At 38.7% G+C, this 22,663-nt stretch overlaps 1 protein-coding gene across 3 annotated transcripts in view; it reads left to right on the top strand.

Annotated features, from left to right (window-relative positions):
- THSD4 (thrombospondin type 1 domain containing 4) overlaps positions 1-22,663 on the top strand; it is a 236,352-nt gene that overhangs the window by 142,249 nt on the left and 71,440 nt on the right. The window contains exon 1 of one of the 3 annotated variants that reach the window (XM_059482064.1): positions 1,350-1,564. The exons of the other annotated variants lie outside the window; for them this stretch is intronic. Within the exon in view, the coding sequence (XP_059338047.1) occupies positions 1,493-1,564 (72 nt within the window). The 5' untranslated portion in view covers positions 1,350-1,492. Of the gene's footprint in view, positions 1-1,349; positions 1,565-22,663 lie in introns of those variants that run through there. 3 annotated transcript variants of the gene reach the window in all.

The following is a 22,663-nucleotide window of genomic DNA, read 5'->3' as shown; positions in this document are numbered from 1 at the left end:
TGAACAAACACAGCATTGCAAGATAGGTTAGGCAGGAGAAGGTGGGATCTTTATGGGCAATAGTGGCAGTCTTTAAAAGGAAGGAACTGAGTGGGAAGATGTACAGTGACAATCATGTCTAATTAATAGAGGTCAGATTTTGCCTTGCTGGAGAATCAGATATCCAAATGCAAATAGAACAGAAGCCGGACTTTCAGCAGCAGTGCAAATGCTAATTTTCTATACTGCTTTGGGAGTTTGACTGTATTTAATTGCAGTTCTGAGGAAGACTATTTTATCTTTCACCTCTCATAGGAGAGGAAAAGGCAGGTTGGTAAAGCTAGTTTAAAAATAGCCTGAGGAGTCTGACATACTCAGCTGTGTATACAAAGCTCACCAAATTACAAAAAGAAATATAATACTTAGTAATGGTGTTCTTCTCAATTGCACTAACATTTTTACTTCCTGCCTCCTAAAATGTTGAGATATTTTCAAGTACCTGTATTGTGAGTTCATGTGGTTTACTGTCTGACATACGAGACCAGGTTATTCTTGGGTTGTATTTTGAGATATCCCCTGGAACCATATGGATAAGAACTATGTATTTACATGAAAAATGAGAATATAGTGTGGTTTTTTGACTTCAGGAGTTGGAACTTTAAGAAAGACTTGCACTTTTGCTTGCTTAGTCAAAGCAGGTTATTTGATGGGTTGGATCGTTATAAATCAAAATTTCTTTTCTTCAGCTGTAATATACAAATGAAAGAGAGACAACATCCATATCCTACTCCAGGATTGTTCTAGAGGAAGAAGTCCATTTCAGGAAGCAGTTGGGGTGCCTGGGTTCCCCTGGGCTGTTGCCCTGGGGCCAGGGATGAGAGGCAGCAGGTTCTGATTGATGAGGCAGGATCAGGCCCTTCGGGTTGCAGGACTGTGCTGGTGTGGGGCTGACTGTAAAACCCTAGATTGCTTCCTGGTTAGGTTTTAAGCTGTGCTCTATGTATTATAAACGTGTTAATGAAAGGAGGTGCTATACCTTTAAGTAGCACATGCCGTCTAACCATCAACAGGCATCTCCTGCAGCAGCTTTAGCCTGTTTCTCCAATCATGCCTGCCTAAGTCAATAACGCTTTGCCAAAGCTCCTCGTGCATTAAAGGTTACCGTTTAGCTTGTTCCATGAATCACAGCAGATGCAGAACTTGGCAGTGACCATTTCTGTCCCTCCCCTTCGCTTCGTACTGCCTGCAGCCCCCCAGCTCAGTGCTGGCCGAGCCCCCTCCCCCAGCAGGGAGAAGTCATTACATGAAGAGATCAACTTACCAGTGTCTTCAGAGCAGTGGCTGAGAGCAAAGCTCCTGGTCGGACCGTGAGTGCGAGAGAAAGGGGGAGAGGGAGACGGACTCGTACCTCCGAGAGCTCAGGGCTGTGATCCTGAGACACAAGTGCATCTGCTAGCTGTTAGTACTTGGCACAGGGTTTGCTCCTCCAGGGTAGCTCTAACTTTGGGTAATAATGTTTGTCAGCTACCTGATACTAACGTTGCTCTGCTTTCAAACAGCAATGGTAGCAAGACCTGGGGGTGAGGTAAGCAAAGTACAATGTCTTGTCAAAAATCGTCTTGTCACAGTTGCATTTTCTTCATATCTGTTAAGATGGACTGTGAATGATTTTTATGCTATTAGACGTTTTAGAATTGTGTTGTTTGTGTTGTGTAAAAAGCTTTTGCTTTGGTTTAGTTTTGGGGGTTGTTTTGTTCGGGGGATTTTTGTTTGCTTTTTTGCTTTGTTTTTTTTTTTTTTTTTTTTTTCTTTGCAAAAGCCAAAAGGTACTATAGGAGAATAGTTTGAAACTTCTCTGGATTTGATATACAATATGCTTTCTATGAGAAATGACTAATTTGTGAATTTTTCTGTACTAACATACAGAGAAATATGATACTCTGCAGCAGTAGATGGTATTGTTTTGTTCATATTTTCTGCAGAAATGTGCGCTAGTGAAAAAGTTTTTGCACAGGATACATTTTGGGGATGTGAGCATGTAAAAACTCCAGGCTTCATTACTTTAATAACATTCTTTTTGTGCAAATACATGTAATGTTTAGTCTGGGGCAGGGCAGAAAGAACTTGATTTTTAAAAAACTCTATACTGTATAATCAAAGAAGGACTTTATGTGTTCCTAATATTCCTAATTCCTAAATCTTCAACAGTGGAATAGAACAGCTCTTTATATGCTTTAAAAAGTTGCTGCTTGATTTATGAAGAGCCATTTTCCAGATTTTTGTCCTCATCAGAGCAGTTTGTCATCAAGTACTTATTTCATACCAAAGCAGAAATTTTCTGCTACTCTTTTGCCATTTAGGAAATAACTTAGCAGGCGTGGTACTATTTGATATAAAATATTCCATCTAATGAAATTACTTGCAGAAAACACATTTGATACTCATTCTCCCTCACTCTACCTGAAATGAGATGTGTAGCTGTGCATTTTAAACAAATCATTGGATAATTTTGTTCCATAAATATGCCTTCCTTAAGTAAATCTTCTGAAAACAGTGATTCTGCTTTAAAGCTTTTTTTGGTGCTGTCATAACTGAATAGTAGCCTAATGAAGTCCAGATCAATTACTTTCCCTGGTAAAGGTGGAAGTGAACTGGAAAAAACACCTTGTCAAGCAGTGTGGTTGACACTTTCTGTGGCTCACAGGTCTAGAAATAAACTTTTATGTTGCTTTCAGTGTGTTTTAATAAGAGAATCTGTAACAGCTTTGTTTCAAGAAAATGTCTCTTAGTGAAATCTTGTGCTGCCTTTGATCTGGTTAAAGCAGGGAAAGGTTTTCAGCAGTGTCTCAACAAATTTAAATGGTTTGATGATCAGAGCAACTGGAAGCTGATCATTGCCCTCTAGTTGTCACAGAAGTTTTTAACTTCCTGGTTGATTGTTATTTAGCATAGAAAATGATAGATGGACTCACCTTGTTCAGACTGAGGGACCTTAAAATCTGTGGTGGCTCATATGGAAAATATTTGTGTCACCACTGCGTGCACATGTGGTCTTCAGAGATCCATATAAAGAACAAATCTAGAGCAGCAGCAGTGCTGCCTGCCAATTATCCTCGTTAGCAAGTAAAATAAAAGCAATGCTGTGTTCTTACCTGGAAATTAATTTCTGCTATAAAAGTGCAATGTGGAATGTTTTAGCACTGTGATCCATATGCCAAGTACTTTAAACTGGACTGTTTCTCTTAGTTTTTCAGCTAATACAGCAGAATATAAAAAATTGGCCTATTACTTTATCAGTGAATTTTAGGTTGTAGATTTTAGCATAAGTAGTGAGAAATTTTCTCCTTTATTATGTTCATATGCCTAATTTTGGATATTTCATAATAAAAATATACTGTGCCTACTGTTATTAATATAATATTTCTTTGTCCTGTATTGTAAGAGACCACCCGATAATCTTGTGCATTTCCCTGCTCCAGCTGCAGAACCTTGGCTACATAAATATTATTTCTCTAGGAAATTACTCAGTAAAGATTTTTCCTGTGGTTGACAGTGAATTGAAGACAGAGAAAATAAGTGAGATGCCATTTTTTAAAGGAACCTGAATTGTCATTTTGTGCTGCTTTGAACTGTTTTGTATACTTCTCTGAATATTTTAATTGATTTATAGGTATGTATTTTTAAAAGTTCTGCTCATAAAAATGTCAGGTTTTGATAGATTATGAAGTCAATGGGAAGTTGCTTTTCTTGCCAGCTTGTTTTCTCTGTATTTTTATGCTGCAGAACTTTATCTGTTCAAGAAACAGAAAATAACAAACATTCAAGTAGCATGTTTTTTCCCATATAATTCTTAAGGAACCCCTAACAGTTGTTCTAATGTGTGTATGATTATGTTCTGCTTTTCATTTGTTGTTGATTTAAGGCATGACTTGGCATGAAGTCAGTGAAACTACATTGCATCACTTTTCCATCCAGGAAGGAAATAAGGTTATATAGATTTGCAACTTGCACCACATTTGTATGGCCAAGCCCAGAGCTTGTGTGTGTGTGCAGATGAACACACTGAACTCCTAGCAGAACAATGCTTAATCAAGCTTTCCTCCTTCTCACTTCTTTCATCTCATGGTTTGGAATCAGCTCTAGCAGGAAAATCGTAGGTTTGACTAGATACATTGGGCTTGAGAAATCTCTGAGCAAGCAGTGAGATTTCCTGAGGAACAACCCATCCCTGTATTTTCAGGTATTCCTAAGTCTGTCATTATTCTTCACTCAAAAGCAGGTAGCTTTTTAAACTGTTTTCTCAGAGTACTTGTCAGATATTTGCATTTGAGAATTTCAAATGCCTTGAGATTTTAGTTGATTCAGCTGAATTTTCCCTTTTCGTAGTTTTTTTAATCCCATACAAATTGACCATAAATCAGTACTGTCAGCCCTATCTGCCTCAGTACAGATGTCCATGAAGCTGTGCAAATGTTCCAAAGTCACCAGTCTGGCCTTCTCAGCAATAAAGCAAAACCAAATTGTACCATTTTGAGTTTGGTTTGAAGTGTTTTCTGTTAGTTTTTAAACAAACATCAGTCTAGCTGATAAAATATGTGGACAATGGGAAGGAAGCCTCACATATAACTTCTGTGTTGATTTGATCTGTATTTTAATGTGATAAGTAATCATAATCTGACTAATCATCAAAACACATAATATATGACTTAACAAAGAACTTTCAGCATGTTTAAGTGAACAGGATCAGGTTTTAAGATACCTAATTCTTTTCAGTCCTTGAGTAGTAGTAGTGCAGATAACAGCATGTTTTGCCACATTAATCAGGCTGTTTATAGAAGCAAAAGTTTTGTTTAAATAGTAGATACTGTTCAGCTTCACGATATTGAATACGAGATGCTGTTCAGCTTTCTTTGTAAAGTAGTTCAACATGAAGTGTAGAAGATACTAAACAGTGTCCTTAAAAGTTGTTTTAATATATTTTTATAATGAATAAATTTCACAGATGTGAAATGCTTCCCTTTGGAATTCGGGCATAAAGAGGGTGAAAAAGTCACACTCCACCCTCTAAAATGAGTAAAGGGAGCCTGAGCAACTCTGAGCGAGATTCTTGGTGTGCTGCAGACACTGCTGGTTCTCATCTGTGCCTTGTGGGCCAACAAATGGAGCAGTTGTTCTACGCAGTGTCCCACGTTGCAAGACCAGGAATAAACAGACAGGAGTGCAGAGGGAGCTGATTGCCGTTTCTCCTGTCCATTTGCACCTCCACTCTGCAGTGTGTGTAGCTTGTCCACAGGAACCACAGAGGGAGGCAAAGCAAACTTAGCAGCATTTTAAAAGATCATTCACTGAGCCAGGGTCAGGTGTCACAATCCCCACTGCACAAATGCAACCCATTGCAAGAAATAACTCAGTGTTCAGCTCAGTGTTGTTACTTATTTCCGTGTGGTACAATATAAATGGAGCTCTCCCTTGTTGATCTTGCTCATGCAAGAAGGAAGAATATCAAAAAAAACCACCCAAAAACCAAACCACAGAAGACCCCAAACACCTTGAGGTCATGGTCCTTTTGACACTCTTGACTGACTGTTCTCTTGTCAAGGAGGAGCTCCCTCTCCTGAGGCCTACTGGAGTAAAATTTGACCTTACTCAGCTGAATCTTCCAGTGTTCTGAGGCCAGAGCTGCTGCTCTTGTGAAGAGGCAGGGAGCTCCCCAGCAGGTCACATCTGCAGCAGCTGATGTGATTTTGGCCGATTCTGTGAAATGGCAGCATGGAGAACAAACATGGCAATGCTTATACTGCATGACTGTTGGTGGTCTTCATTTATTGCATTCAGCTGTACCTTACCATCCATACTAGACTGACCATAATGACTGGTGTATCTGTGGATTTTGTCATCTTCAATTTTTTTATCCTTATGATAGTCCTGTGATGTTGTGCTGTTGTACAGCTGTTACTTATAAATTCCTGGACCACATAGGTAAAATACAATTCGGAGGCTCAAAACATTATCAGTAAGAATAACTTTTACATATGTTTGAAAAATCAGCCTTTCTAGCACATGTATGGTTTTATAGCTGAGCACTGTCTCAAAGAATCTCTGTATGACCAGGATTGAACTAGTTAAGTTGTGTCTGCACAGTGTCCAGGATTGAGTTGAGCTGATGCCACACCTTCAAGTCATGGGCAGGGAGCTCATGATGGGGCCCAATAAAACAAGCATTTCCAGCTCTGACTTCCACAGGGCCAGCCTATAAGAAAACATCATTTCTCCCACTGACATACAGGCAAAAATAATTCCTCATCTCTGTACCTGAGTGTTTCCATCTGCAGGCCAAGGTTAATAGGGTTTCCATTGATTCTCCTGAGAAATTGATACATCACCTTGACTGCTACTTTCCCATAAAACACCACCCTTAACCCTTCTGTTTATGAAGCATGAGAATGTTTGAGAATATTTGTGGATTGGTAACTAAGGAGGGATTGAACCATTTATTTATTTAGCATACATAAAAGAAAGTTATTTGGATTTACTTTAAAATTACCTGCTTAGAAAAAAGAGATGGTAATTTACATATGGCAGTAACTGCTGACATCACCAGTAAAACATCTGAAAGTGAGACATACAATAGTTGAAAAATAATCCTGTCAAGTAAATATCCATAGTCCTGGCCAAATTATAAGAATCTGCTCTATGTATTGGTGTCACAGTACATGTTTATTTGACCTCTGACATTCTTGCCTCACTCTCCCCAGCTTTATTGTCTGTCTCAGCTGCAGTATTAGTAGTACAACCCTGGTTTGCTTTGAAAACTCTGGTGTAAACTTGGTGTAGTAGAATGTTCAGTTTAGAGTTAATTACATTCTAGCCAAATTACTCCAACTGTGTTCTTTTACCCTATGTCATTAGGGGGAATAAATGTTCTTCCAGTTGTACTCTCAGGATTTCTGTATGGCATTAGTTCTTCCTGTATGGTGTTTCCCTCCTATTCTTGTGGGACAGACAGGACTGCAGTCCCAGCAGAGTGGTGTGCACTGCCCGAAGTCTGTAAGGGCACTTCCCTAGGAGTTCTCTAGATCCAGAGACGTTTGGCGTTGGGCTCTGGTTCAGGCTGTGCTGAGTTCCTTGTTCCGTGCCATAAACATCTGAAAGATGGATTGAGGGCTGCAGTAATTCCCACAGTAATTACAGCATCATGCTCAGCCCTAGCTTAGTGAAGCTAAATTCATTAAGTCATTAGCGAAGAAATGGTTACGTGTGATGGATGAGCTAATTTGTTTCTGAGACATGGTTCATAGACCATTTTCTTGAAAGCAGTTCCAGAAACTTGTTGGATTGCTTATTAGATAGACATATGTTTAAATGAGTTTACCATGGATTTTACACCTGGAAATACTTTTTTCCCTAGAAACTAATAGTTTACAAAACACTTTCCTAATAATATTTCATTATCAGTGTCCATTCTTTTCATTTGCCTGATTTTTTTTCACCTTTGCTTTTTGAAGTAACAGTTCTCTTAAAATTGAATTCTAGTGAATGTATTTTTATCACTGTAATGTAAATGCTTTTTCTTCTGGCACAATGAATTTAGCTCCTTTTCTAAGGATTTTAATATTTGTTCCAAACATGCTGAGCATATAAATGGAGCAATGAATTTAGAAGGCAGGTAGCAAATATTAGAATATATTGGAAGGTAGTTACAAACAACAGAAAATGAGGAAATAAAGATATAGTAAGTAAAATAAGTCACACTAATTGTTTTGTAAATCATAACAGTCATTGTATAAATAGGTTTTTCTTCTAAAGGCTCCCTTGGTTTTCCTATCTCTTTATGGCAATTTTATAAGGCTCTGAATTTTTAAGTGCTCTGATGTATAATAAGGCACAGGAATGTGTTCCAAGACTCATAAAATCTTTAATTAAAAGAATGGAAATTCTTGTAAACTCCTGGTGGTTGCCTTTAAGTGATATCACTTCTTAAAACACTTCCCACTGCCCCCAGCCTGTGAGCTTATCTTGCATTTGTTACAGCCCTGTTAGGTTCTGCCTATGGGTGATGTACCCATTTTAGGGAGACAAGCTGATTATTAGAATTCCCTGGCCTTTCTGGAAGGGACACCTGGCACACAAAAGAGACTCTGCTGAGTAACTAAACAAATGCTTTGCTGTTAAATGTCAAAATGGAATTTTGCTACAAGCTTTGCTGGAGGCACACTGCTGGAGGTGGGTTACTGCACTGCTCACTGAGCTGCTGCTCAGAGCTCTGAGTCCAGAGCTGGGGGCACTTGTGCAGCCATCAGGAGCATAAAGCAAATACTCAGTGCATGGTGGAGAGACCGTGGGCAGAAGGGGACTGGTATGTGACACAGATCCCTGTCCTTGCTTGATCTGTAGCTTTCTCCATATTTCCTTCAGTATCACTTGCTGTTCATGGCAGCCAAAACTACAGCAGCAGGGATCAATCATCCTTCACTGCTGTCTAGGGACCCAAGGGCACCAGCACAGCAGTTATATCACTGACAGCAGCTACACTGCTTCTCTTTAAAGAGCCCTGCTAAATGAGACACATGAAAGTGAGGCATGAGAGAGTATTAAATTAAAGGTTTGCCTGTGTATGTCATTGCCTGAAGCTGTTGATCTGTTTCTTCATGGGTTACAGGTATTATTTTCCCAGCGTGTGGGTTGTGAGGGAGGTTTTGTCAAGAGACAGAAGTTTTTGACAAATTTCCACTCCTACTTATTTGGTAGTCACAGGAGAACGAGGTGAATTAGGAGTCAATAAATTAATCCCCCAACCATAACTGCTTTTTGACTGAAGCATATGTTTACTTCCATATTTCATGAAATTTCTTCCCTAAATGTCATGATGATGAGAAAAAATCCTCAAACATTTTTTACTTCAAGACAAATCCTTTTGTTATTCAAATTCTTAATCAAAATGAAAAGGGTTTTTTTAGACTGTTTTTTAAAAGGTGCTGACTAATATCACAGGTAGATGATAATGTAGTAGGAGGCTAGGTATTTAATATAAAATTGCCTCCTTGCACCTTGGAAATTGAAATGACAGAAGCAATCGTAAAAGCATGTGGAAATGCTGAATTTTGATCCTAAACAGTTAATAGATTTACCATAAGAAATCACCCCTCTGAGGAAAGATCTTTCTGTTGATGTAGTTATTTCACTGTACATTTCAAATGAGCTTTAAGTAACTGCTGCAGAGGCAACAAAGCCACATTTGATAACATTTGGTGCGTGGAGGATGTATTAACATCTGTACATGAGCAGAATGTCTGCAACACGTGCTGGACTCTTGCTTGTAAGTACTTGAAAACTGAGATTTATTTAGTGCTCGAACGAGCAGGTGATAGTGAGGCATTCTAGCCAGGGGCACCAAGGGTTTTGATGTTTTTAACTGTGAGCCAATATCCTCTAGAAAAGCACAAGGACACAGACTAACTATATAAATAACTTTTCTTATTTCCTCATTAAATGGAAGTTTCTTGCTGAAATGGCAGAATTATCTTGTTGGAGCCAATGCATTAAACTGAAGACATTTCGTTAAATATTTTGATGCTGAGAACTTCAGGCACAGATTCTCTTGGTGCTGTGGAGGAACTGAAGAGTGGAGGTGATAAATACATAGTGCCCAGGGGATAGAGGTGATGTGTCCATGGTGCCCAGGTGACACAGAGGTGATGAGTGCATGGTGCCCAGGTGACACAGAGGTCAGATGACACAAAGGTGATGTGTCCATGGTGCCCAGGTGACACAGTGATGAGTGCATGGTGCCCAGGTGACACAGAGGTCAGGTGACACAAAGGTGATGTGTCCATGGTGCCCATGCCATTGAGCATTGCTCACGTGTACTCTGCTCATGACATGAGGTGGTTACAGTGTCATTTGCTCTGTGACTGCATCTCATCCTTTTGAAAATTTTGAGTATTCAGGTGATGCTTCAGTACTTCAGGGTTAACTGTTCAGTGTTATCCTGAGGGTCTCTGGCAGAGCATATACCAATGCTTGTAATGGGTTATGTTTGTTGAGGTGCTTGACTATTGGTGATGAACAGTGCATTACCAAAGAAACCAATAATTAGGAAGGATCCACACAAGAAATAGAAATATTTCTTCAGCTGCTTTATTATGGTTCAGGGAATGAACAAAGCTAAAGCAAAGCAAAATGACTGCAGCATTGGGGTAGTGAAATTAAGGAAACTCCTAATGCATCCAGCTGTCACAGTGTGGCTATTGGGGATTATCTCCACTCACACCACGTCAGCAGAGGCTGGCTTGTGTCCTGCCTCTTCTTTCTGAATGACCACTTCTGATTTTCAGATGAGAGTGAGAAATACTGGGAATGACAACTAATGCCATGATGCTTTATTTTGTAATATGGAAATGGGTTTCTAACCATGTAAAAATGGTTAATAACCAAGTAAAACAATGCTTAGGATTCAGTATAAGGTAAATAGTCATAATGACTTGTTCAGAAGAAATTAAAAAGTTTTAGAGGCACCAATCTCCCTCTACATAGCTGTGTCAGTACTGAGAGGCTTTGAAGGAACCTCTCAAGTACAATTCTAGTTTCTTCTTTGTTCTCACTCCTGACAAATTACCTGTCACACTATTTTAAAGGTGTTAATAAATGTTATTTCTTAAGTGTGGGCTTTTCCTGTCCATAATTTTGCTTTAGTAGTGGATACATTGAATCATTTGGCATCTTTCAATTTTGTCATTCTCACTGCAGTAATTTCTGCTTGTGACAAATGAGCCATCTAGTTTTTTTATGAATTTCCCAAAGGCAATTTTAGGACAGAAGAACCTCTAAATATCTGTTTATAAGACATTCAGTGCACTGAAAAAGTGGAAATTACTTGAAAAGTTCTAATACATTTTTCCATGTTGTCAGAAGGCAACATGATGCACAGGAGTCCATTAGTCCTTGGAAAGAATGGCAGTTGGTGTAGCTCCAGCTGTATGTGCAGTTGTTCATTTTAAGAATTGATTGAGAGCAGATGAGATCAAAAGTTAACATCTGCAGCTGTTTCTAGCTGCTAAATAAGCATTAAGGACCTGGTGAAGCTGTATTTTAGTGAAGAATAAACACTACAGAACTTGCAAGTACAAATTTCAGTAGTACCATAGCACTGTTTTCACTCAAGTTTCAAGTTTTGGGTTCTTCCCTCTGTTGAAGAGAAGGCTGGGAATGCCTGGTGAGCAAGTTAAAATTCACACAACTTCACATCTTCCTGTGAGGACAAGATACTTCTTGGAGAACAAATTTGTGGTGCTAGAAAATGCTCCTACTTCTGCTTCAAGTCAGAAGGAAATTTCTACTTCATCTTAAGCAGTTTGGCAAAATTTTAGAAAGTAAGAAGTGAATGCTGTTAAAACATTGTTTGCTATAGGAGGATTTGGCCAAGGAAAGTAAGGAAATGACCTGAAAAACAATCAGCCTTGTGGAAACTACTGGAGACTTCATTAGGGAGACATTTGCAGGGAAGCAAGTGGAGGACCAGCTCTGGGAATGTCAAGGTGAAGTCTTGGCTCAGATAAAGATTCTGAAAGCCAAATGGTCACTGATTTAAAACTCTCATTATTAGGGTTTTGATCTCAATGACTGAAGATTTAGGAAAGATGTCATTAGCCAAATCCTGCTGCCTTGATTGGATGCAAATTTCCCTGTGTGCATTGTACAAATATCTGTACAATGGCTGAGTTGTAAGTGCATTGGTTGGGAGGATCTGGAAATAAATGTGGTATCCTGCAACGTAAGGAATGAAAAAAACATCTGGTGTGGGACATTTCTAAAAATAGTAAGAGCTTACTAAATTCTGTGCAAGCCCTTTTAAATTTTAGAATAGAGCTAAAATTCAGCACACTGTCCCTCTTTCATTTGTAAAAGTCCTGTAACTTAATAGGTTTCTGATTTTTATGCATTTATGTATTAAATTGCATTTTAATTATAAAAATTTTAATAACATCTGTCATTATTTGCTTTAAATCTATGAGAAATTAAGCCTTTGTCTCAAAGATACTTAGCACTTTTAATACATTATTCACTCACTGAATTGTCAAACTTAGAGATACGAAGAGGGAGTTAAGTTTTATCCAATCTGAAATAATTGTATGATAATTACCTGATAATTACAGCTGATTATCGTACAGTTACCTCCGAGACACCATTGAGAGGTGCTGCTTGAGAGGATCACAGTGATGCTTACCAGTGGATTCACATGTCCATATAAATGCAATCATTGTGTCTCTTTGTGGTCTCTTTACTTTCAGCACAACATACCATTTTAGAAATACTTCCTGACTCAGACAAAGAATTGAGTTTTTCGCACATTTTTCTATGACTTGTTATTGACAAAGTGTGTCAATAACATTGCATCAATAACAGTATTCATTGTGTCCCTGAGACAAGTGAACGTGAACTGCAATTTGAACTGCATTTTATGGCATCTTCTGGATAGAAAATGTAATCTAGTATTGCTGCTCAGTTAAGCAGACACCGTTTGCAGTGGATTGCAGCCTTGCTGTGTGTCCTTGGTGGTGGCAAAAAGCCCAACTACACACCCCAGTTTGTGAGGTCACATCAGCACTTGTACAACATGATCAGATGCGTGTCTGGATTGCCAGTTGGGTGGCTGGAGTTTGGTTTTATTTTTCTACTTTTATATCTGTCCTTTAGATTGGTTTCTACTATGGGTTTGTTGAACCTCTTCAGATGAAATGGAAACTGAGGAAACCTTATCATTTCTCATCAGGAATCAAACTAAACTTCATGTCCTTGAATCTCTAAAAAATGTAATTTAATTTTTTTCCTGGTATTTTTCCTGTTTTGTCTAGACAGAAAAAAAAAAAATAGAAGCTTTAATAGCCATATTGGAATATAAGATTTGAATTGTCCTTGTGGGTCAGGATGTCCAGGGTCCTGTTTCAGGTCGCCTTCTTTTATGATCTTTCTTATGACAATTTCCATTTTTCTTCCTGTTATATTTCCTTCTATCCTTGAAGGTTCAGGGATAAGTAGTTAAATTTAGGAATACACTTTTTTTTTTGAAAGAAAACGGAAAAAATTGGATAGTCTAAATATTTGACAATTTCCCAGAAAATGTGTAAGATCATGAAGTTTACAGTAGTAACTAAGAGAAAAGGAAACCTTCACATATTTTGGGATGGTTTTTTTTCTGATTTGGAATGTCATCAGAATTGTTTTGCCAGCTTTAGTTGCCTCTGTGCACACATAAATTTCTGTAGCTGCTTCAGTTTTGATGGCACAGGCTGACCTTTGTAGCATTGTTGTGTATTGCCTTGTATCATAGGATCCTTTATTGTCTGGTTAATGAAATATCTTCAATAAAGCTTTTCTGACATTGGGACATTGAGAACAGTTTCTGTATGGATGTTCTAACAGAGATAAGATGGCCTTGTGCTGTCAGGTGTTCCTGATGGAGTTCTAACAGGATCCCTTCCTCCTCCTTTATCTTCTGTTCTCAAAAACTCTGGTGGCTGTCTCAAATGCCTAGGAAAGCTAGCTGTGTTTCCAGGGTGTTTGAAACTGGTCAGGTCTTAAAACTTCCCACTGACACAACTTCCCACTAGTTCCTGTTCTGCCAATATGTTTCTTGTCTTTTCTTTGCTTAACTTAAGAAGTAGGAAACTTATGCTCGGGTTTTTATCTATGGTAGGATCACAAAACACTGCTCAGCTATAGACTCTCCCTTGTAAACTCTGCCTCATGAGAATAGACCTTTTCTCATCTATTAAATAGGGATACACAAAACTGTTAGATGGTAGAATGACTACTAGGAAACTGCATGTCATGACACTCTGGAAGTTATTTCCAGTTTCAAGTCCTCCATGCCATTCACTTCTGTGATGTTCTATTCACCTTGCCCAAACTGAGGTTCATCTGGGAATCCTGAGGTAAAATGAGGGAGTCCCAAGCCACAGAGCAGCATCAAAGTGTCCACAAATGGTCTTAAAAATTGCTGGTGTCACTAATCCCTTATTAGATATAATGAGGCCCTAAAATTTCTTTTTGAATTGCCTTCATTAACCTGAATCCTGTGTAACTTGGAGAGGCAGATTTTAAATGTCTTTGTTAACATAGCAGGAGAGGTTATTACAGGTTAATCCCTGAAGCATGACAGTTTTTATGCAGCCATAAATTTATTTGTGTACATTAAAAATACAAATGGTTTAAAGTTCAGCCCTTACAGTCTGTCTGGAGCTTAACTCAATGCACAATCATGGCACATTTCCAGATAGTGGTTGTGCCAGGCTACAAGAGTTGATTTCCCTGTAGTGGTGAAGCTGAAACCATCTGACTCCACATAGCTGAAGTCAGTTTACTGTTGAATTGGCAGCAGTTGTGGTCAGGCTTCAGTTGTAAGAAAATGCTTTATTGCTTCCAAGTTTCCCTTTCAGCAAAGAACACTTATAAGACCATAAAACTGTCTGTGTCTTTCTAAGATCTATCATGGCAGCCTGGTTGAACAGCATGTATTTTTTATTTGAAGAGTTAGTGTTTTCCAGTTATGTAGAAGGCTTAAGTAGCAATATTTATTTGTCCTCTGACTTGTTTCCTGTTTTTATCCTCTGTCCCTTCTGAAATGCACTGATCTGCATCAACAACAGGGAGAGTTTAGTTCCTCTACTGGTTTTAAAACAGCAGGAGATGCAATTGATGGGAATATCTGCTGCAGAATAGTTCAGCACTCTTGCCAAAAAGAAAAGGAGAAAAGTGCCACAGAGGTTTAAACCAACCCTGTGTGAAGTGGCACAAGGTGATACCTCAGCGCTGATCTCCAAGATAAATTCATCCTCACTGCTTTTGTGTTTGCTAACTGTGCCTGCTAATCCATTTGCTGGACCATTGACTTTACAAATTCCATTTCTGCTTGCCTTTGCCCACATTTTTAGGTAAGCACAAGAGTGGCATAACAAATCATCACACGTGGCTTCTGTCTCAGATGTGTTTTTTGGCTTCTTTTAGGTAAACCTGACATAAATCTTTTAGAAAATAAAGTGTGTCATTGATACACTGTTGAGAGTGGTTTTTCTTGGTTTCTTAGAGGTGCAGAACAGAGAAAACTGATGAAAGAACTTAAAGTGTTAGATTATTTTGATAATGGTATGTCATTCAGTCTTATCAAGGTCTTAAGCTCAAGTTAAGTAGAGGTATTCAGTTATATCAAAAGTTGAAAACCTACTTATGAATTTGAATCTAAACTTAAAAGAAGCTAAAAAGGAAAGGGAAGGAAAACACAGAAAATTTTAAAATTAAGCACAATACTTAAAATGCAGTTCTGTGGAATGTCAAAGAGTGGCTTAGATGGATTTAATCAAATAATGCTTCATTGTAAGTTAATTTTACTTCATTTTAATTGTTTCCCTTCTGTATGCACTAGTTTTCACTCTTTACCCCCACATCTGTTTTCTCACTGATGGTGTTTAGGGCTGTCCAAATTTGAGAACAAAGACCAAATTCACACAGAGTGCATGTACCTGTGTGTGAGAGAAAATATACTTATGCAGGCCAGTGCAAGCATGCTGAGATTCCTTGAAGACACAGAATGGACATGTCAAATCTGTGATACTGTGTCTATAAAATAGCAAAGTGTTGTATTTTCTGTGAAGCATTTCTCTGAACCTAAATTTTCTAGAGGGGCTTTGGGACATACTGAAGAATAGATCCTCATAAGTTTTCATGATTCTCATGAGTGGTCAGAGAGTCTCAAGAATTGCCAGTAGGACAGCTATTGAGGTTTCAAGCAGAGCTTGCCCTCATGAGATACACAGCTCTAAGCAGAGATGCAGGTTCAAGTAATCACTGCCTGCCTTTTTGTAGAGAAGCTTTTCTTTTAGGTCCCAGATATTTTCTCATGATTGCTGTGTTAGAAGTTGTACTGAAAAGCAGTGACTGCACAGAGAGTTAGTGTCATCCTGGCCACTTAACTCTATCAATGGCCATACAAGCCTTTCTCTCCTCCTTTTGTCATATGTGTTCTACAACCTAATGAAAGCAATATGAAATTGTTAGGGTGCTCACTGGTATATTAAGGTAAGTTTAGATTAGATGTAAGGGAGAAGTTCTTCCCAGTGAGGGTGGTTGAACGCTCTCACAGGTTGCTCAGAGGAGCTGTGGATGCCCTGTTCCTGCAAGTGCTCAAGGTCAGGTCGGATGGGGCTGGGGATAGTGGAAGGTGTCCCTGCTTATGGGATCATCTTCAAGGTCCCCCTCCAACCCAAACCATTCTATGTTTTTGTGTTGTAAAGTAATTTATGATCTTCATGGCTGGAAAAATGAGCTACTTCCATGCAGCTATGACTTTCACTCACATTCTCCTCAGCTTACAGAGCCATGGATGTTCTGAGCCAAACCCAGTGGTTCTTACCCAGTCAGAACTCCCACTGACTTCACTGACTTCAGTGGGAGTTTTGCCCAAGTAAAGACTGAAGGATTTGGATCACCAAACTTAGAACATAAAGTTTTCTATAGCCTTGGGCTGAATTGTGCAGAAGGCAGTGGGTGTTTGAAGGAAAAAGGAAATACACTTTTTTCTACAATAATTTCAGCCCTGTTAGTGCTGAAGTTAAAAACATTCCTTTTGAGAAAGCCTGACTTCTAAACTCTGGCAGTATTTTGGACTGAGGATGTTAAGAATTACATTTGGAATTCTTTGTACTGCACTGCCAAGTTTAAAGAAATACTCTTCAATGAATTAGAGTAATTATTGGTATGGTTGGTGTTTTTGTCATGTGGTAACAGAATAGATGTTCTGTGAAATATAGCAGTGAACTTGCTTTTTCTTGCTTTAAATTTAAAACAAATATCACAAATGCAAAAACCTTGAACCAAGTCCAGGAAAATTCTGTTTATTTATACAATACAATAAATATACAGAAAGTCCATCTTAAAATTATTAACTGCTTACAACGGGTTTTAAAATCCTCTCCAGTAAAATGCAGTTAGAACAGTTTGCTCCATCACAGTGGGTAGCATATGCCCAGGTGAGTGTCTAGTTTGTACACAACAGTGCAGAATAAGTACTAAATATGGACAAACAAGAATTTTAGTGTGTTACACGCACTTTTCCCTTGTGCTTGTGTCCAATCAAAATGAAAGACACTGGAGAAGCAAGGCTAGACTACTTACATAACAAAAATAGTAGCAGTAGCACCTCCCTAGTTATTGTATAATGGGATTGAGGAATTCTACACTGAACAGGATGTGAGGAATTTTTCCTGTGGATCTGAGTTTTGTGCTTTCCTGCTCGGAGAGGCTGAGCATGTCATAAACGTGGCCTGTTGAAATGCTTCTGTGGGCCAAGGTGGTGGTTGATGGGAATTGCACAGGCATGTTTGCTTTTCTAGGATCACTTTATCTGCTCCCTTGGTGGTTAGATGAGGTACCACAGTAGCTCTAATCTATGGTTTTCTGCACAGCACTGGAGAAAGTAAAGGAATGTGGAAATGGAACAGGGAAACCTTGATGAAACCTCATGTTGTGAACCCTGGCATCCTGAAACGCTGCCTCTGGCTGCAAACCGTGCGGTGCATCTGTGGCCAGGCTGGGAGGAAGGGAAGACTGCCAGGGAGGTCTGGAGCCATCCAGGGCTGTGGAGAGGGGATGGAAGGGCTGGATCCTAAACCACGGATGGTTTCTTCAGCCCTACAAATGTCATTGTTCACTTTTACACAGTGAACATCACCCAGACTCTTTGTTAAGGTTAGGCTTTGAAAGTTTTGTGTTAGAACTTCAAAGTGCTGCAAATTTTGCTCTAGGTTATAAAGTAGAATATTCAGGCTCTTTTTTAGTTCTAGCATCAGGTTTCTAAAGCTCGCTATGATACAACTTTCTTTTATACTGAGATAGTCTGCATTGGATCCAGAATTATAGAAATAATTTTTTTTGGAAGCTAATTATTACAAAGGCACCAACTGACTTAAATAATGATTTCTTTGAATTGTAATCTAGAAATTTTTAACAAATACGTAGTAAGAAACATCATGAAGTGACTTTCTTACAGCTTCATATGAAATGGTAGTTGCAATCTGGGCTAAATTCTTCAGAAAGAAAATATTTTAAATGTAATATGATGAGTACATAATGGGCTTCATTCCGTGGTCTTTATAAAGTTTCCTCTGCCTACATTTTGCAATTCTGTGCTCCTTGCATAAGCTCTTTGAATTTCCTGGTCATTGATCCTGCTCAGTGTAGTGAAGGAGCAGACAATTACTTTTCCTCCTGTCCTGTTAGTGGTGGGCTTGAATATCTATTTGGTCTTATGGTACAGAGCACACAGTGGTGGAAACTCTTGGCTCTGCTTCATGTACAGAGCACTGAGGAATGGAAACTTCTGGCTCTGCTTCATGTTAGTTTGCACTTCAGGCAATTTATTCAGCACCAGTGTTGGATCACAGAATCTTTTCTCCTAGCATGCCATCTTGGTAGTGTGACAGGTTCAATGGTCCCCACTACCACACAGTTCACTCACCTTCACTTCTTTAGCAGGAGAGACACTGGCAGAAACTCAATTGGACCAGGCCTGCAGAGGTCTGGCAATTTTAAAGCTGTCAGGCAGAACTTTCCAAGGAAGAAGTACCTCACATTGTAACTGTCATTACTAGAAGCACTGCTGCTTTATCAGTGTGAAATGACAAAACAATGTAAAGACATTTTAACTGAAAGTTTCTTGTAATTACCTCCAGTAGTAGTGATTATGTTATCTTTGAGTTGTCATTTTTACATAACACACCCATTGTTTTTAAACTGTGTTATAAAGAGAAGCAAAAGAGTGAAATCTACTTTAAAAGCTAAATTAGATTTCCATAAAGAATGAGGATATCAGGCCAACCACATCTCTCAGTCCATGGGCCTTACTGTTCAGGAAGCAAAGATTAATATTCAGCAGTGCTTGCCAGGCAAAACAAATAAGACGTGCAGTCAATTCTGCAAATTGAGGGGACAGGTCTTGAAAAATGATCTGTTAATCCACAGCTTTAAAATCAGGACTCTTCCATAGTCCTCACAAAACTCACAAATGTGAGATAACACATTTTAAAATGAGCAGCAAGTAGAATGAGGGTAGGTGAGATGCCTTGTATTGTCATACTTTGGTAAGACTGAAGTAGTGATTGATTTAATGTCAGAATAATATACTTAAGGATATAAATGCATTTTAATTCTTAATTTAATTATTTTAAATTGCAATTACTTTAATTTCTGATGTAAATGTTTCAATTATTTGCATTTGCTTACACTTACAGATTGTTCTTGCACACAAACCCTTTTCTCAATCTGGCATTATGAAATAGTCTGTACTTCAAGTTGCCATGTGTCTTCCATATATTTAGTGATTTTTTCTAAAAATCAGAAATTACATTTGTAGTTGGTGTTATAATTATATGGTCTCTTTCCAATTAACAGTTTTAAGCCATTACCAGCTTTTAACAGAGCCAGGAAAGCTGTTTTCTATTGATGGTTTGGTTTAGAACTGATGGCTAACTTGTGGATTTTCAGCTTCATTAAAGATAAGGAAAAGTTATAGAATTCTAGAAAGAAGCTTTCCAAATTTATCAGAGGTTTTATAAGGGTAAAATTAAGAAAATGTGGCTTACTATGGACCTTTGCCTATTTATCTCTGGAAATTAAGGTGACACAATTATACTGTAGCTTTTGTCAGTGGTTTTTGTGGTTAAATCTCCAGTCACATTGATTTTGCCGCTGGCACTGACAAACCCACGCCCTCTCTGAAACACCAAGACATATCCATCCAGGTACTTTGGCTGGGGTCACTTCTGTGCAACGTGGAGGGCAAGGAGTGCCCTCTCCCGTCCTTGCTCTGTCTCCTGGCTTGGCTCTTGCTCCATGAGGAGGACTTAGGGTTTTTTGCAGATCTTGTCTAACCCTTTAGATAGTTAGGAATGACTTTTCAACTCATGAACTCGCTCCATAAATCCAAAGAGCTGCAGGGCATTGTCCCCTTTTCTTGTTCAGGGTAACTTCATGGCAGTGGTTGTTGTGCCTGTTGCAGCAACAGGAGCAGGAGGGTGAAGGTGACCTGTGTGACACCCAGCCCTCCTGCTCCTGCCAGAGTGCAGAGCTCTGATGCTCTGGGCTGTCTGAGCTGGACATCAACGTCATGTTTCCCAGTTGGATTGTAATGAACAGTGTTCTTTGTTAGCAACAGAGGCCTTTTTTTTAAACTGTTGATTGGCTGTTTGTTCTGGAGCTCATACATATTTTCCTCCATAACAATCTGAATGTTTTTGGTACAATTCTGTACATAGACTTCTGTGTAATTTTGAAGATGTCCATCAGTGTTGTGGCTTTATGTCTGCAAATATTATGACAACGCTCCGTGTCTTACTGTCTCTTGGCATATTTCAATAAAATGCTTTTGTAACTTTTTAAACAGTGTGTTCTCTAGACATAACTGTAATCTAACTAATGAAAAATGGTTCAAAATTCCTCCTAGGAATAGAATGACTGGTCAGCCATCAGTTGGCATCAGAATGGAGACTAGTCTGTGCAATCTGCTTGCTTGCTAAATTCTCTCATTGTATCCTCTGTTAATCTGATTACTAAAGTTTCAAGTGATTGCTTTACCTTCAAACTGTTTTTCCCCAGCCAGCACTGATGTCTTTGCAATCTGCTATAATTTCACAGCCAGTCTGTCGTCACTAAAAATACACTTTGGTAGTATTATGTAATATAATTTTCCTTCCTTTATGCACTTTAAGTAGTTTCCATTTACAGTAAATTTTATTGAAACAACATTGTACTATCAGTCTTTTCTTTCAGCTCTGTAGTTTCATTTGTAGTGAACTATCAGGCAATTTTTTCAAGTACTAAATTTAATTTGCTAATGATGTGGATGTTAAATGTAGATGTAAGCAATATAAATGCAGTCTGGAATGTTCATATGGGAATATATTTATTCTTATGCAATAAGTGGCCTGTATAACATGGCTGCAGACACATGTTGGATAGTAAAATAGCTGATTAGAGCATTAGTTTTCAGCAAATTGACAACACCTTGTTGACAGCAATTTATATAGCCCTTCAGGTATTTGGGCACAGGGGGATATTGCACATTTTGATAGTGCTCCCTTATTGTTTTAAAGACTAGGGAGGCCATTATCCTGTGACTCTCCAGTTCCAAAGTTATGTGAAATAAAACTGCTCAGAAACCGTTCTGATGGACTGTTTTGTTCAGGTGAATCTTGGAGAAGGAAAGTTCCAGGTTGTGTGGAACTGTACTCTGTAACATTTTTGAAAGCATTACTTGCATTTTAGTACTTCTCCTTATAACCATCTAGATGACTTAAGGCAATCTTAGGACTCATGAAGGAGTTGGAATTTTTTAAATTGACTTTCAGTTGATTTCAAGGACATCTCTTTACTTTCTTTGTGTAATAGTCCGGTTTGATTAATTTTTTATTCCTTTGTGCTTGTATTTAATCTCAAGTTCGTTACGGGTTTCTTTGTTGTGTTATTGCACACATTTTTAAATGACATGTACTTCCTGTATCATTGCCTTTTTCAATCCCAGCTGCTTTGTGCACTGTGATCAGTTTGCTGTAATGGAATTGCTGAAACTGCACGTGGTTGGTTGTGCATGGTTCTGCATGCACACTGTGCGTGATGCTCACATGTCCAGAGAAAGTTTGGTTCCCTCCACTTCCTCTTGCAGAGAGCTGCAGGCAAACCCTCACTGTTATGGCTCCCCTGAGGCTGCAGAATTGTCCTCCTCAGTGCATACAAGCTCCCCCATGGCCTAGGATGGAGCTGTGCTCCTTGGGTATTTACATAGCGGGGAATGCAGAAAACAGATGCTTCCCTGAGTGTTGCCAAATTTGATCAGGATATTGATTCAGTACAACACCAAATACAACTGCCAGAATTCTGTGCTCTGGACTGTTTAATGTATTTGTTCCAGGTGGAAATTCACCTCTCTTCCTTCTCTCCTTCCTCGGATGGGAAACCAAACAGTGTGTTGGCTTGGCTAGCTCTTTCCTTGCTTGCCATTGGTATTTTGTTGGCTCTTTCCATATAGCTTTTGGCAGTCTCTCTAATTGGAACAATCTAAGTTTGCCAGAACTTTTATTGACACTGTACTTCCCTGCTTTTGCAGTTACTTGTTTTGTACTACTTTGTGCTAGGGAAAAGAGAATTTATTTTGCTTTTTTTGTGTTTGTGTGTCTGTTTATGTGTGTGTGAGTCTGGACATACTACAGGACTGGAATGAGGAAATAATTTAGATATGTTTTTTTTTTCAGTTGTATAAATTCATGCTATAGTTAGTCATATTTTTACAACGACTAATTATTAAGGTATTTATGAAATACCAGTATTAGATACCTTGTGACATCCATTTGGGCAACCTGATTGCATTTATAAGCCCTGAAATGTGTATGTCAGCATATTTTTCTGGGATGTTGTATAGTTATTGTTGTTACTGTACACACTTCTATGACATTCCTATTTGAACTGCTGCTTATTTGTGACACACTCTTGAGTTAGGGCTCAGTCCTGTTGACCTCATTCAGGGCCTTATTCAGAGTAAGGTCTCCACTGTAGTCACAACTTGCAGTTCTTCATACCTGATAATATTGTGTCCCTTTAGCTGGCCAGTGATTGTATGGCGATGCACACTCGAGTAGATTTT

Source organism: Ammospiza nelsoni, chromosome 14 (assembly GCF_027579445.1).
Source record: "Ammospiza nelsoni isolate bAmmNel1 chromosome 14, bAmmNel1.pri, whole genome shotgun sequence".
NCBI classification, from domain to species: Eukaryota; Metazoa; Chordata; class Aves; order Passeriformes; family Passerellidae; genus Ammospiza; species Ammospiza nelsoni.
This window is presented reverse-complemented; position numbering and strand designations above follow the sequence as displayed.